We start from the raw sequence: 14,267 nt of genomic DNA, 5'->3' as shown, positions 1-14,267 counted from the left end.
AGGGGCGGCATACAAATCTAATTAATAATAATAATAATAAATAATAATAATAATAATAATAATCTTTAAAATAATTATAATTATAATCTTTAATAATCTTTAATTATTTTAAAGATTAATATTCAATTGAAGCCGGAACTTTTCCTTGGGATAAACAGAAAAAACTCATGGAAGCTTATTTCAATATATGATTACTGTGCTTAAGATTATTAAATTCACAAAGATTTGGCATTAGCCACCATGAAGGAATAATTGGTGAAATAAAAAAAACTTGCTGAGATGGATAAACTGATTGATTGGAAAAAGGCCATTAGCAGCATTCATTAGTGACTAGAAACACCTTGTGGATTTTTTTGTGCACAAAATTAATTTTATGACTGATGGATTTGATGATTAGCATTGGCCAGAATTAGTTCTCACCAATCATGGGCCCCCAGGCCCAAATCTTTCACCACTCTGCTGGAAATGTAAAAAAGGTATAGGAATTTATTACCACCTATGGTGGTCCTGCCCCAGTGCCGAAAACTTTGGATAAAAATTAAAAACTGCTTGAACAAATTATATCACAAACTGTTTCTTTAAAACATGAGGTTTTCCTTTGGGGCATCCTTAGGGAGAAGTTTAAGAAAGAGGACAGATATATAATCTTATATGTTATGACAGCGGCCAGAATATTATACACCCTAAATTGGAAAAAGGAGTCAACCCCATCAATTTTAAATTTTGTAATCAAACTACTGGAATGTGCACAAATGACCAGCTTGTCGCTGGAACTTCAAGAGAAGGACAGAGCCTGGGACAGGTGTAATAATTGGCTTAACAAAAACAAATATTTAAAATTCCAAAACTAAATACTGTAAAGCCAAAAGAAAATAACCAAAAGAAATTAATTTTAAAAATGTATTAATGGTAGTTAACTAAAGTGAACTCACCAGACCATTATACTGGTTATCAAATGAATACAAAGTGAATACAAACAAATATATCATATAATTAATTTAATTTCTCCATTTAGAATTCAAAACCTTTTCTGACAAAGTTATAAACACATATAACATACATAGGAGATTCACACTTTATCGATAGGTTACAGAACATAATAGGAAAGTGAGCCACCCCAAGTCTACGGAGAGGGACAGCATACAAATCTATTTTTTATTATTATTATTATTATTATTATTATTATTATTATTATTATTATGGTCAACAGGATGGTTTGATAAATACATTGAATGTCTTCTACATAAATACATAGAGAGATTTATAAGTGATTGCATAATTATGCATGTAAATATGTATACTTTATATTTTATTTTTATTTTATTTATTAGATTTGTATGCCGCCTCTCTCCGCAGATTCTGGGCGGCTCACAACAATAATAATAACAATATACAATGTAACAAATCTAATATTAAAAGAAAGTATCTAAAAACCCGTTATTTAAAAAAGCATACAACACAAGCATACCATACATAAACTCTATAAGCCTGGGGGAGATGTCTCAATTCCCCCACCCCTGGCGATATAAGTGGGTCTTAAGCAATTTATGAAAGACAAGGAGGGTGGAAGCAGTTCTGATCTGTGGGGGGAGTTGATTCCACAAATATTTGGGTGAATGTATGTTTGATTATTTGTTTGTTTGCCGTTTCTCTTTTTTCTGTATATATTTAACAAAGATTTTTTAAAAAAATAATAAAGAATGCAGCCCAAGACTTCTGCGGGACTGAAATTTGACAAAAATTGTGGTTGGTTCACTGCTGTCATGATTATCATTTCCAACACTCTCTGCCAGTTTCTCTAAGGGAAATCAATCGGGAAGCAGGCAGGAAGTCAGAAGTTGCTCCCCTTCCCACTACTTTGTTGCCCACCCTTGGTCATTCGGTTTCTCCCATAAGGAAATATTTATTTATTAATTCAACTTCTATGCCGCCCAAACCCGAAGGACTCAGGACTCATTAATATCTCTATTAATGTTATCTTAAAGGGATTAAAGAGGAATAAACAAAGCACTCTAGGCCACTAAACTAAAAGGGAAGCCTGCTTTTCAGCTCCATCAATAGCTGAGAGAGGCTTTGATGGTCCTTGGACAGTTGTTGTAGGAGACTTGTCAGGATCATGGCCCTTGGCCCAGCACTTACTCACCAAGGGCACAAACCAGTAGTGGGCTCCTACTGGTACACCTAATTGCATGCAACTCCAGGGTCCAGCGCACAAGACACATTCGAGCGAAATTTTGCTTCCTGCAGTTTTGCAGGTAGCAAAATCTCACACGGGAATGCATGTGTGCATGTGTTTCTGTGAGTTTTTTTGCGTGGAAGCATGCACAGAAGCAAAAAAACATCACCAAAACACGTGCAGACATGCGTCCCCATATGAGATTTTGCTACCTGCATAGGTGCAGGAAGCAAAATTTCGCTCAAACGTGCCTCACAAGCCAGAGCTGCAGAGCTGTGCGCAGTTAGGCATACCGGTAGGAGCCACTACTGGCATAAACCCCCTGAATGGAGAGACCCCACTCCCATCTGGCCACATGGCCGACAAGCTCTTTCATTGCAAGCTCTTTCATTGTTACTCTCTGCAAAAATGCTTTCCAAACCCTAAGTCTTTCCAGAGTTTTTTTCATTGCTCTAACTTGCTGCAAATAAGTTTCTTTCCAGCCCTAACAATGTTCCCAGCTCTTACCCGCTTGCAAGCTCTTTCATTGTTACTCTCTGCAAAGAATGTTTTTCCATTGCTCTACTTGCTCAAATGTTTCTTTCCAGGTGCTAATGATGTTCCCAGATCTTACTGGCTTGCAAGCTCTTTCATTGTTACTCTCTCCAAAAAACGTTTTCTATAAGTTCTAACCAGGGGATAAAATAATGTGCTGAAGCTGACCAGATTAAGGATGCTAGCCAGATGAATACCTGATAATCAGATTCTTTTCCCAATTTTCTTCCCCCAAAACTAAGGTGTGTCTTATACTCCAGTGCATCTTATACTCTGAAAAATATGGTACCTTGCTCCAGGCAGCTGCTCCAAGAATTGCAAATAGGCGTTAGGTTTGCACCGGTCTCCTCCAAAATATCCTTTGGGATCAAACCCAGGTGTGGCCTTACGAATTACATGCCTTTTCCTCCTCCTTCAGTGAAAATCTAATGTTGCCTAGGAAAGACCTTTGTGGACGGTACCTGTCTTTGGCATCTGGGCTCAGGCTATGGTAATTCACACAGCGGTGGCTATGATGGCCAAGGGAAACGCCTGCGGATCTTGTTCTCCAACTGCCCTCCTGGTGGCCACATGTCCAGACAAAGCAAGCAGAGGTTGAAGCCCAGCGGGAGTAAGCCACATGGTCTCTGCAGAGGGAAGGAAACTCTGGCAACGGAAGAGCTTCTCTCCACATTTTGGCCATTGGGAGCCCCATGTAAGGTTGTTATTATATTTAATGTTTTGCAACCCCAATCAAGGACTTTAGTAGTATGTGCTGAAGCTGACCAGACTAAGGATGCTAGCCAGATGAATACCTGGTAAACAGATTCTTTCCCCAATTTTCTTCCCTCAAAACTAAGGTGCAGGGGTCCCCAAGCTTGGCAACTTTAAGACTTGTGGACTTCAACTCCCAGATTACATGCACACACACATATACATATATACTTATGCGGTCATACAAAAAACCCTCTCTCAAGAGTGTTTGCATATTTACCCTGAAGCAATAGCACACACATTGTAAAAAGATATGTAGTTTAGCTTCAGTGTATGGAACTTCTACTAAATAAAATTTCCAGCAAGATTTTTGAGGAGCAGTTGAACAGCTACAGTCCCATCTAACATTTCTGCATTTTCTTCCCTTTCAAACCTGACACTTTTTATGGACTGGAGACTATGGACTCAGTAAAGAGCTACAGGGGGAAAATCTCAGCCGCTCCAAAATTTGCAAATCTGTTCTATGCACAGAGTTAAATCAGATTCATACATTGCTTGTTGCTTGCAAACCATAATTGACAACATCAGAGAAGCAAGAAATCTTTTTGGATAGCCACATTTTAAAAAGTAACAAATATGTATTACTGTAATAACAATTACATTTATTTTAAAATGTAGTAGAGTTAATTATAGTTAATTATAGTTCATTTGCTTTGCCCCACATGTCACTTTTTTCTTCCTTCATTTCAAGAAGCACCATTTCAAGGTGGGGGAGGGGAACACTACATCTCTCTCACTCTCTCTCTCTTTCACACACACACATACACAAAGATGAGCTGCTAAGGTGGAACGGTGATGTGTGCTCACCCCCGTGGCTCTCAGTGCTAGCAGGAGTCCACTGCAATTCTGCTACTGCACCTGGGCAGGTAGCAAAATCGAGCGTGGACACGCAGGTGTGCCTGTGGCTACAATTTCGCTGCCTGCCCAGGCGCAGTAGCAAAATTGCGCTGGACTCCGCTAGCACTCAGAGCCACCTTAGCAGCCCACCTCTGCATGCCTTGTACCATTTGCATGTGGTGGCTAACTGTGCAACTCTAGTTAAAGGGCCATTGCTTAACATGATAGCAGCTCAGGGGTGTCAAACTGGCGCCCGCTGGGCCCGATGCGTCTCACACACAGGCCACGCCCAACCCAGCTCTGCAAAGGCAAAAACATCGCAATACATCACATGACTTCAGGTGACACAATCGAGTTTGACACCTGTGCAATAGCTGAACCCATCTGCTGGGCAGTTCAAGGCGATATGAGAGGAGGAGACACTCACTGAATTATTTTGGGTTTCATCAAATCCGAAACAGTCCAGTCTTCATTTCAGAAATTGCCAGGCTTCACCCCTTGCTGCCAACTGGCACACAGCTACCTTGTTCACCTGCCCAGTGAAAACCAACACCGTGTGGCACATTTTAGGAAAGGGTCCCTCTCAGCTTTTTCTATCAGGTAAAGAGGCACCAGTTGCTGTTGCATTATTCTGGGGGCAGGGTTCAAAGGACCTTGCTGCTTTTGAGGGGTTCAGAAATGTGTCACTTTCATTTATTAGGAAGTTAGGCAATTATCACACTGCTCAGAAAAATAAAAGGAACACTTAAACAACACAATATATCTCCAAGCAAATCAAACTTCTGTGAAATCAAACTGTCCACTTGAAGCAACATTGATTGACAATCAATGTCACATGCTGTTGTGCATATTCAACTTTGTATAGAACAAAGTATTCAATGAGAATATTTCATTCATTCAGAACTAGGTTGTGTTATTTGAGTGTTCCCTTTATTTCTTTATTTTTTTGAGCAGTATACAGAATTTTCAGTTATTCAATAGACTAGAATAACTGACAGGAGATCAGATCAAAGGAGACATTTTCTTCTATTAATGACAATTTGTTTGTTTGTTTATTATTTGGATTTCACCCTTCTCCATAGACTCAGGACAGCTTAACAAAACAAGAATACTGTAATACAAAAAGGACATGTGAGAAACCCAATTTGACCTACCAAAATAAAACACCCATGTATTTGGGATCTGCACGCCTCCTAAATGAAGGAAAATGGGACTTCAGCCCTTGTGCCTTAATTATAGGCCATGCCAGGAGAAGTTACAGAGATCTTTGCCATCCAGTCCTAACTTATCCTGCAATGTATCTTTTACCCTCTATAATAAAGACATAAGGAATTGCACATCCCACTCATTATTTCTCAGAGATATGTTATGATGATGGATTCTCTCAGACTATGCTTGTGCATCTTTCAAAAGACACACATCAAAGACACAACCCTGGTGAAACAGCATAAAATAATTTCTGGGTGAGTATTTCTACCACACCAACCATCTTCTGAGACTTGTTGGAATGGACAACAGTTTTGGGGAAGTTGAAATCAAAGGCAGGTATTTATGAACTGGGGAGGGGGGGTTAAGCCTTTTATTGCAGTGTCTTTGCACCCTTCTGCCTATTAATTAGTAGCGCAATGCTTACAACTGATGCAATTTAAATGACACACTGCTGGTTTCATTGCATCTGGAGTATTCCAAAACCTATCACTGTTTTTAAATATTTCATCAAACAGAACATATCTCCTAGATAAAGTATTGTATAACTCCAGCCTTTTTTCAATCTAGGCATTCTGTGAAAATGTTTCTGAGAAATTAAATTTCATCTCTGAAAGGCTAATTTCTCTGGCAGGAAATGGGTTTGACTGGGCTGATTTAACATCTCTTTTAATATTACAGTGCTCAGAATCCAGGCTTAATGGGAAATGATTTCCGACTGGATAGTTGGACAACAATGCATTGAAATTGATATGACAATGTTACAGAAATGTATATGAATAGGTATCTGAATAGTTTGTCCATATCTTTTTTCTGTTTATATTTTTATATTTTTTTAATAGAATTTATTTATTGATTTTCACATAATAATAAAAAGAACAGAATAAATCTGATATTTATTTGAATTGTAATCATATTACAATTCAATTTTATAGTTCATTACACTGCGTATTCAGTTAAAAAAATGAGTCTATTAATATATACTGTATATACATTTGTAATAAATCCTTATACTTATTTCATCTATTAATATTGCTCTAATCTATACTATGTAAATGTTATTTACATATATACTACACTATATATTATTACATTTTTTCTGTTTATATTGTTTTTATAAAAAACCTAATAAAATTAGTTTAAAAAAGAGTTATTTTAAGCTAAAGTACAATATAAAATGAATTACATAATAAAAATATAATGAAAGTTGGGGAAAATAAAAAGAAGTATTACAAGCTTCTCAACTTCCCAACATCCCCACCTAGCCCACCATAGCCAGCTATCTTAGGTCACCTAGAGGTAAATGTCCATCAACAACTGCAATCAAAGAATACATTTGCTGTTGTACAACCAGATCTGGGTGGAGCACATCACCCAGCAAGGCCGCTTGCGTTTTAGCTCAGCTGTGAATGACAAGGTCCCTCCCGGGATCTGCACACTTCATTGCGTCTCCAGATGGCTGTACAGATGGAGAGTGGCTACTTTTCAAAGAGGCGGTGGGGTCACGGCTGTCGAGAGATGACATGGCTCTCTCTCATCAAGCTCCTGCGCTCCCTTCGCTGCCTTCCCAGCTTTGGCATCCTCCAGGTGAATGGACTTCAACTCCCAGAATGCCTCAGACAACTCAGCACGACACAGTGTGCTCACTGCCTTCCAGAAAGCTGCGTTTCCAAAAGCCTCTGCAGAGATAGCAGCCAAAGTTCACAACCACCTTGGAGAACAAACTCTGAACTCCCGAGTCGGTGTTCCTACCTGGCTGACAGCATACAAAATGCCAGTAAATCTGCACACCTTTCCTCACCCTTCCTTGGGATTTTTCCAGAGGTGGGCTGCTAAGGTGGAACGGTCACGTGTGCTCTGAGTGCTAGCGGAGTCCAGCGCAATTATGCTTCTGCACCTGGGCAGGTAGTGAAATCGCGTGCTGCCACCTTAACAGACCACCTCTGGGTTTATCTGGCTCAAACCTCTCACCCGAATCTTTCCTGGAAATGGCAGGACTGGCCATGAAGCTATATAAAAATTTTTACTACCACATTATTATTATTATTATTATTATTATTATTATTATTATTATTATTTATTAGATTTGTATGCCACCCCTCTCCAAAGACTCGTGGGCATGGCTTATTTTGTGGGAGTGGCTTGATGATCATGTGACCAAGTGGGGGTGGCTTGATGATCATGTGACCGGGGATGGCTCAAAGGTCATGTGACTGGCTTAAAGGTGGTCTAATTGACGTCACTCACGTCAAGGGTTAGTGTTAGGCTGCCTGGCCTCTCCTCGCCTCCAAGAGATACAATTTCCTTATCTATTTACTATTACTGAACATCCAAAATATACTATTTAATTCTGTGTATATATGCCATATGTGTACATACATATTACACACAGGCACACAAAAATATACATTATCTACTACATAAACTGTATATGTAGGTACACACACACACACACACACACACACACACACAGCTCTTCTAAAATTATCCACATACAACCTCATTTACTGTGATATGGAAAACATACATAGAGCCTAGAAGGGAAAAAAAGAAAAAAAATCAAAATTTTTCTACCGGTTCTGCGTACCTGACCGTACTTAGCAACTCTGAGTAACTTCCACCTCACAGAAAAACTGAGAGGAAGAAAGAGAAACCTTGAGAGTGGAAAGGGGGTGTGGGGGATGGGAAGCAAGCTGCCTTCCAATCGACCCACCCACTATAGGGCTGGCTTTACATGAACGAACCCTGGTTTATTTAGCCATGGTTTACTGAATAAGCTACAAACGGCTGGGCCTACACATTGTGTTAAATCATAAACCGGGTTCTACAGTCTGTGGTGTCTCCAGCCATAAGCAAGTGATTCATAGTAGAGCTTAGCCCGTGTCTGAACCCATGTCTGAGGGTTGCCTCCGCAAGACCAGCATTCCCATTTCACCCACATCTGGATAAATGGAAGCAGGTTAAAATGCCCTTGGCATCCAACAAGGCTACTCTTACACACACACACACACACACAACGCAAGAAATCTGCACGCAGCTCATTCTGAATGAGTGTCAGGTTAGCTGTAGTTTAGTAGTTCAAATCTCTCTAGCAGCTCAAGGTTGACTCAGCCTTCCATCCTTCCGAGGTGGATCAAATGAGGACCCAGATTGTTGGGGGCAAGAGGCCGATTCTGTAAACCGCTTAGAGAGGGCTGTGAAAGCACTTTGAAGCGGTATATAAGTCTAAATGCTATTACTACCGTATATACTCGAGTATAAGTCGAGTTTTTTAGCCCAAAAAATGGGCTGAAAAACCCGACCTCGACTTATACTCGGGTGACTGACAGGTCACCACAAGAGGGCGCAAGCGGCTTAGGGAAAGACAGCCGTCTTTCAGCTTGAAAGAAGCGGCAACTGCCCGGTTAAGAAGGGAGAATCCACCCCCTAGCCAAACGGCTTTTTTACTGTTTAGCTCAGTGTTCGAGCGCTAAACAGGAAAAAAGCCGTTTAGCTAGGGGGTGGATTCTCCCTTCTTAACCGGGCAGTTGCCGCTTTTTTGCTGTTTAGCGCTCGAACGCTGCGCTAAACAGAAAGAAGGGGCAACTGCCCGGTTAAGAAGAGAGAATCCACCCCCTAGCCAAACGGCTTTTTTCCTGTTTAGCGCTCGAACGCTGCGCTAAACAGTAAAAAAGCCGTTTGGCTGGGGGTGGATTCTCCCTTCTTAACCGGGCAGTTTAATTTCATTTATTTGACTTCCATACCGCCCAATCCCGTAGGACTTGGAGTGGCTTAGAACAATAAAAAAACAATACTAATAAACCCCAAATCAATCTAGCAACATACCGTACATACCAAACATGATTCACGTTTAACATGTCTGATGTAAAACTTCACGGCCCACAAGCCTGTTGTCAACAAAGCCAGGTTTTAACAGCTTTTCAAAAACCCAGTAGAGTGGGAGCAATGCGGACATCGGGGAGGGGGGGGGTTGGTTCCATAGAGCCAGGCAGCAACAGAAAAGACCCTACATTGTTTGGTTGACAGGACCTGGAGGAAGCCAATTCTGTGCAGTCTAATAGACCTCTGGGAGGTATGTGGCAGGAGACAGTCCCATAAATAGAGAGTCTATCCTTCCCTAGAGAGGAGCCCCATCAGCCTCACTGCAGAAACCTTCCAACAGACGTCTACTCTATCCCTTCTGCATGGCACCTCCTGGGACTGTTTTCCAGGAAGGGCTCATCCTGCTTAGAAATCTCTCTTTCCAGTAGCAGATTAACAGAGTTGCAAGGGACCTTACATGTGGTCTAGTCCAAAGTTTTCATCATTCAGGAACAAGAAACCTGTCCCACGATCTGGTTCTCACACCAATGTTTGAATAAAACACCTCTGCCTGTGATACGTTCTGACGTATAAATTGGCATTTTTCTCTAAAATCTTCACTCTCCCAGAGGAAAAGATAAAAGCCATGCTCAGAGAAATAATAGACATTTCCAGAAAAATGTCCTGTTCCTAGAATTCAACGCACGCAAGAATGTCTGCCTCAATTCCCCAAAACGGTGCAGTCCAAGCAGGAGAAGGTTGGCTCCACCAACTGAGGATGCATCCGTTGCCTTCCTGGGCACCTATATCTCAGTCACCCACCTGAGAAAGGTTAAGAAGCTCCTGCAGAAAGGTTACGAAGCCCTTTCCAGGGGAAGACAAGCCAAATTAGCCCAACAAGAAGTCCAAGAGGGAACCCCACTGATATCCCACACAACAAACCTCCCTGCCACCTTCCATCCCTCTCTGCAATCCTGGCCTTTGCCCCAGGAGCCAGAGAGAGTTTGATTCTAGGAAGAGGCAGAGGCAGGCTCTCCTGCTTGGGCCAGGTGTTGGACTAGATCAGTGTTTCCCAAAGTGTGGTACGTGTACCTCCAGGGGTACGGGAAGAGTTTGGTGGGGGTATGCATTCAGAAAAAAGTCTGAAATACATCTTGCCTTTTCCAACTTCATATTTATGTGAAGTTGCTTTTTCAGCATTTGTAGACATTAAGTCGAAAAAAAGGAACAGATTATTGGACGTGGAACCTCATCTCAGATTAAAATTAACAACCAGGGAACCAAATTATGATGATCTGTCATCGCAGCAGAATTTCACCCTTATCATTTTTTTTTTTTTTAGATTTTAAAATTTTTTATTACAAATATATACACATTTACATACAATATATGTTTTATATTAATACAAGGCTAAATCAACGCGTAACAAATAAACGAACAAACAAACATGACAAACAAACAAACAAAAATATTCTTTAAAAAAAGATCTAATTGCTTATTTAAGTACATTAATAACAGTAACTATTCACTTAGCATATTTTATAATATTTGTACTTGTATTCCCTTCAAGAGGTAAGTTTTGAATGATTTTTGATTTTAAATTATTTTCTGGTGAAGCATATTGTGTCCTCAGCGTATACCATTTTCTCTTGTAGGTTGTCACTGTTCTTTAAATCATTTAATTCTTTCTTATCCGCCTTCTTTTATTCATATTCAATTTCTTTAATGTCATACAGATCTTTTTTTATAAAAAGGTTTTTTGTATATATGTCTTTTGTATTTTTTTTTCTATGTAATGAAAAGGATATAAAGTATTGTTAATTTGATTTTTTCTTTTGAATTTTATTTCTTTTCTTAAACCAGTTATAAAGATGTATCCAGGTTTTATCGTGTTCGGAATCCTCTTTATTTTTTAATTTAATTGTTAGTGCGTCAAATTCAGCACAGTCTAATATTTTTTTAATTATCAAATCGTCTTCAGGTGGTTCGGGTTGCTTCCAATTTTGAGCTATCGTTATTCTAATTGCTGTCAATATATGAATTAATAAGTAGTGTTTGTTTTTTTCAATTTTTTGATCTATAATTCCCAGGAGAAAGGCTTCATGTTTTTTATTTATCTTCATTTGTAAAATCTCTTCTATCCAATTCTGCATTTTGTTCCAGAATTTTTTCATTTTTGAGCAGGTCCACCAAATGTGGTAGTATGTCCCCATTTTTTTACACCTCCAACATTTTGGGCTTGTTCCTTTATACATTTTGGCTAATGTTGCCGGTGGAAGGTGCCACCTATAATACATTTTGTATATGTTTTCCTTATAAGCTGTAGATTTTGTTAATTTATAGTTTTTGGTCCAAATTGATTCCCACTTATCTAAATTTATGCTATAACCAAAATTTTTGCCCCAACTATGTATACTATTTTTAACGATGTGTTCCTCCATTTTATAGTGTAGCATATATTTATATATTTTGGAAATCATTTTTTTTTCTTGGCCTAAAATTATCTTATCTAATTCTATCTCTTTTATTTGTATTTCCTTCTTTTTCCCTTCTTGATATTTTGATTTAATTACGTTATACGCCCACCAGTCGATTTTGATTCCAATTTCTTCTAATTGTTCCCTAGTTTTTAATTCCCCATTTTTTTCTAATGTTTGATAATAATTTAACATTTTGTTTAGTTCTCTTGAGTTTGGATATACCGTCGCCTCTAAGCTCGAGTACCATTTGGGAGTTTGATCCAAATAAATGTTATTTATAATATAACTTTTATTCATATTTTACTATGAATAATTTTATTTTCCGTTTATTATTATTTTGTGTATGTACCCAAAAAATAAAAAATAAAAATATTTTGATTGTTAGTAAAATACATCCATTTTTTTTCACGAGTGGTACTAAGCGTTACAAAAATTATAGAAGGGGTACATATATGTCAAAAGTTTTGGAAACACTGGACTAGATGATCTGCAAGGTCCCTTCTGTTAATATGTATATGTTAAGATGCAGCTCATGAAGTTACATAATGTACATATTTCCAAACAAGAACTATTAAGGCCCGAGGCCATGACCTCACTTGTCCACAAAGCCCCCCTGCTGGCATCACCGAGCCATGGGGGGCCACAACCCTTGCACAGCTTGGTGCCTTAACTGAGCTTTGCAGAACAGACATTTTAAAATTTGTATGCCGCCTAGAGTCCCTAGGGCAGTGATGGCGAACCTATGGCACGGGTGCCACAGGTGGCACACAGAGCCATATCTGCCAGCACACAAGCCGCTGCCCTAATTCAGCTCCAGCATGCATGTGCACACCGGCCATCTGATTTTCGGCTCATACTGAGGCTCTGGGAGGGCATTTTTGGTTTCCAGAGAGCCTCTGGGGGGGTGGGGGGGTATTCTTGGCCTCCCCAGGCTCCAGGGATGCCTCTGGACCCTGGTGAGGGGAAAAATGGGCCTACTGGCCCACCAGAAGTTGGAAAATGGGCCTCCAGGGCCTCCAGGGGGGCACAACTGAATTGTGGGTGTGCGCACTCAGGCAGGCGTGATAATGTGTGTGCACTCGCTTTCGGCACTTGAGGGGGAAAAGGTTCACCATCACTGCCCTAGGTAGTTGGGTAGCATACAAATTGAATTAATTTAATGCATGCATGCATGCATGTATATATGCATACATACATGCATGCATATATGAATGCATGTATGCATGCATACATACACGCCAGCAACATTTTGCCAGATTCCCAAAAACCCTAAACTAGGATTTAACCACCGCCAAGAGCCAGGTTCAGGAGACACTACAAGCTGGGCAAAGAAGCCACCGGGGCTCCTTGGGACGCCCAGCCCAGCCCCTCCAAGGTTTGCCCCTCAGTTCCAGCTCCTCTCTGGAGGCCCACTCGGCCAGTGATGGAGGGGAAGCCTCTCCGGGGGCTGCCGTGGGGGGGGGAGGTGGTTGCAGCCCGGCATCTCCTCGTGGCCTCCCATCGAAGCAGCGGCGCCCCCCGGACGGAGACCGCATAGTCAGAACGAAGGCGACCGCCAGCCGCTCCCTCGCCATCTTCGAAGGGGATGCGGCGGCGTCCATCCCACCCACCCGCCCCGTCATCCCGCCCGGCCTCTCCCCACACACACACACCCCGGGGGGGCGCCGCTTACTTTTGATGGCCCCGATAAGCGCGTTGCCGTCCTTGACCACGTCCTTGAGGAACTTGTTGGTGCGCTCCAGCTCCTGCTCGGAGCACCGGAGCCGCTCGCGGAAGGCCGGGCTGTCCAGGTAGCAGTCGCTGAACTCCAGCGCCGGCAGCCCCATGGTCGCCGCCCCCGCCTCCCCCCGGCAGCTTAGCCCCGGCGGCCCCCTCGCATCCCGCGCCGGAGGGACGGAGGCGGGCGGCGGAGTCTCCTGTCAGAGCGGGCGGCGATTCGGCGGCTCCGCATGGGCGGCTGCGTCCGGGCCGGCTCTGAGGGAAGCGAGCGGGGCGCGGGCTCCGTCCGTCCGTCCCTCCCTCCCCCGGCGGGCCGGCCCTTTGTTCGCCCGTTGTGTGGCTGCGGCGGCGGCGGCTGGCGCCTCCTCCCCTGCGGCCGCTCCCCCTTAAAGTCGCAGGCGGCCCTCTGCGGGATCGGGAAGAAGCGAGGGCCGGGCGGCTCTGGCCACGCCTGCGACCCCGGCCTCGCCTGTCATCGGTGGGGGAGAAGCTGAGCCTCAGAGTCCGGCCGGCACCCGGCGAAGCACGGAAGCCGCATCATCCCCCAGGCCTTGCAGCTGACTCCGGGTACGGCCGTCCTGGGTGCAGATCCAGGCCTGGGAGGCGACGGGCGGATTCCCGGCTTGGCCTCTCTACGGCAGGCCGCCCTCCACTTGCCGCCCCTTAGACGGGAGGGGTCGCCGGGCAGGAGGGCTCATGGAGCTCGGTCTGGGTCCCGCTGCTGTCAAGGTGCCAGGTAGCATCCAAGCTAAATCAGAGTC

General features: G+C 42.4%; 1 protein-coding gene across 2 annotated transcripts in view; it reads right to left on the bottom strand.

Annotated features, from left to right (window-relative positions):
* Positions 1 to 13,813, bottom strand: part of OPHN1 (oligophrenin 1) — a 156,174-nt gene extending 142,361 nt beyond the window's left edge. Inside the window, exon 1 of one of the 2 annotated variants that reach the window (XR_011559740.1) lies at positions 13,460 to 13,807. Coding sequence is in view for 1 of the 2 variants with exons in the window: in XM_070759623.1 (XP_070615724.1) it covers positions 13,460 to 13,613 (154 nt within the window). In the remaining variant the exon portion in view is untranslated. Of the gene's footprint in view, positions 1 to 13,459 lie in introns of both variants that reach the window. The other variant, XM_070759623.1, reaches the window with a different exon arrangement.
* Positions 13,814 to 14,267: the final 454 nt, after the last annotated feature.

This window comes from Erythrolamprus reginae, chromosome 8 (assembly GCF_031021105.1).
Source record: "Erythrolamprus reginae isolate rEryReg1 chromosome 8, rEryReg1.hap1, whole genome shotgun sequence".
In the NCBI taxonomy this organism is placed as follows: domain Eukaryota; kingdom Metazoa; phylum Chordata; class Lepidosauria; order Squamata; family Dipsadidae; genus Erythrolamprus; species Erythrolamprus reginae.
The sequence above is the reverse complement of the archived record's forward strand: the minus strand, read 5'-3'. Positions and strand labels throughout refer to the sequence as shown.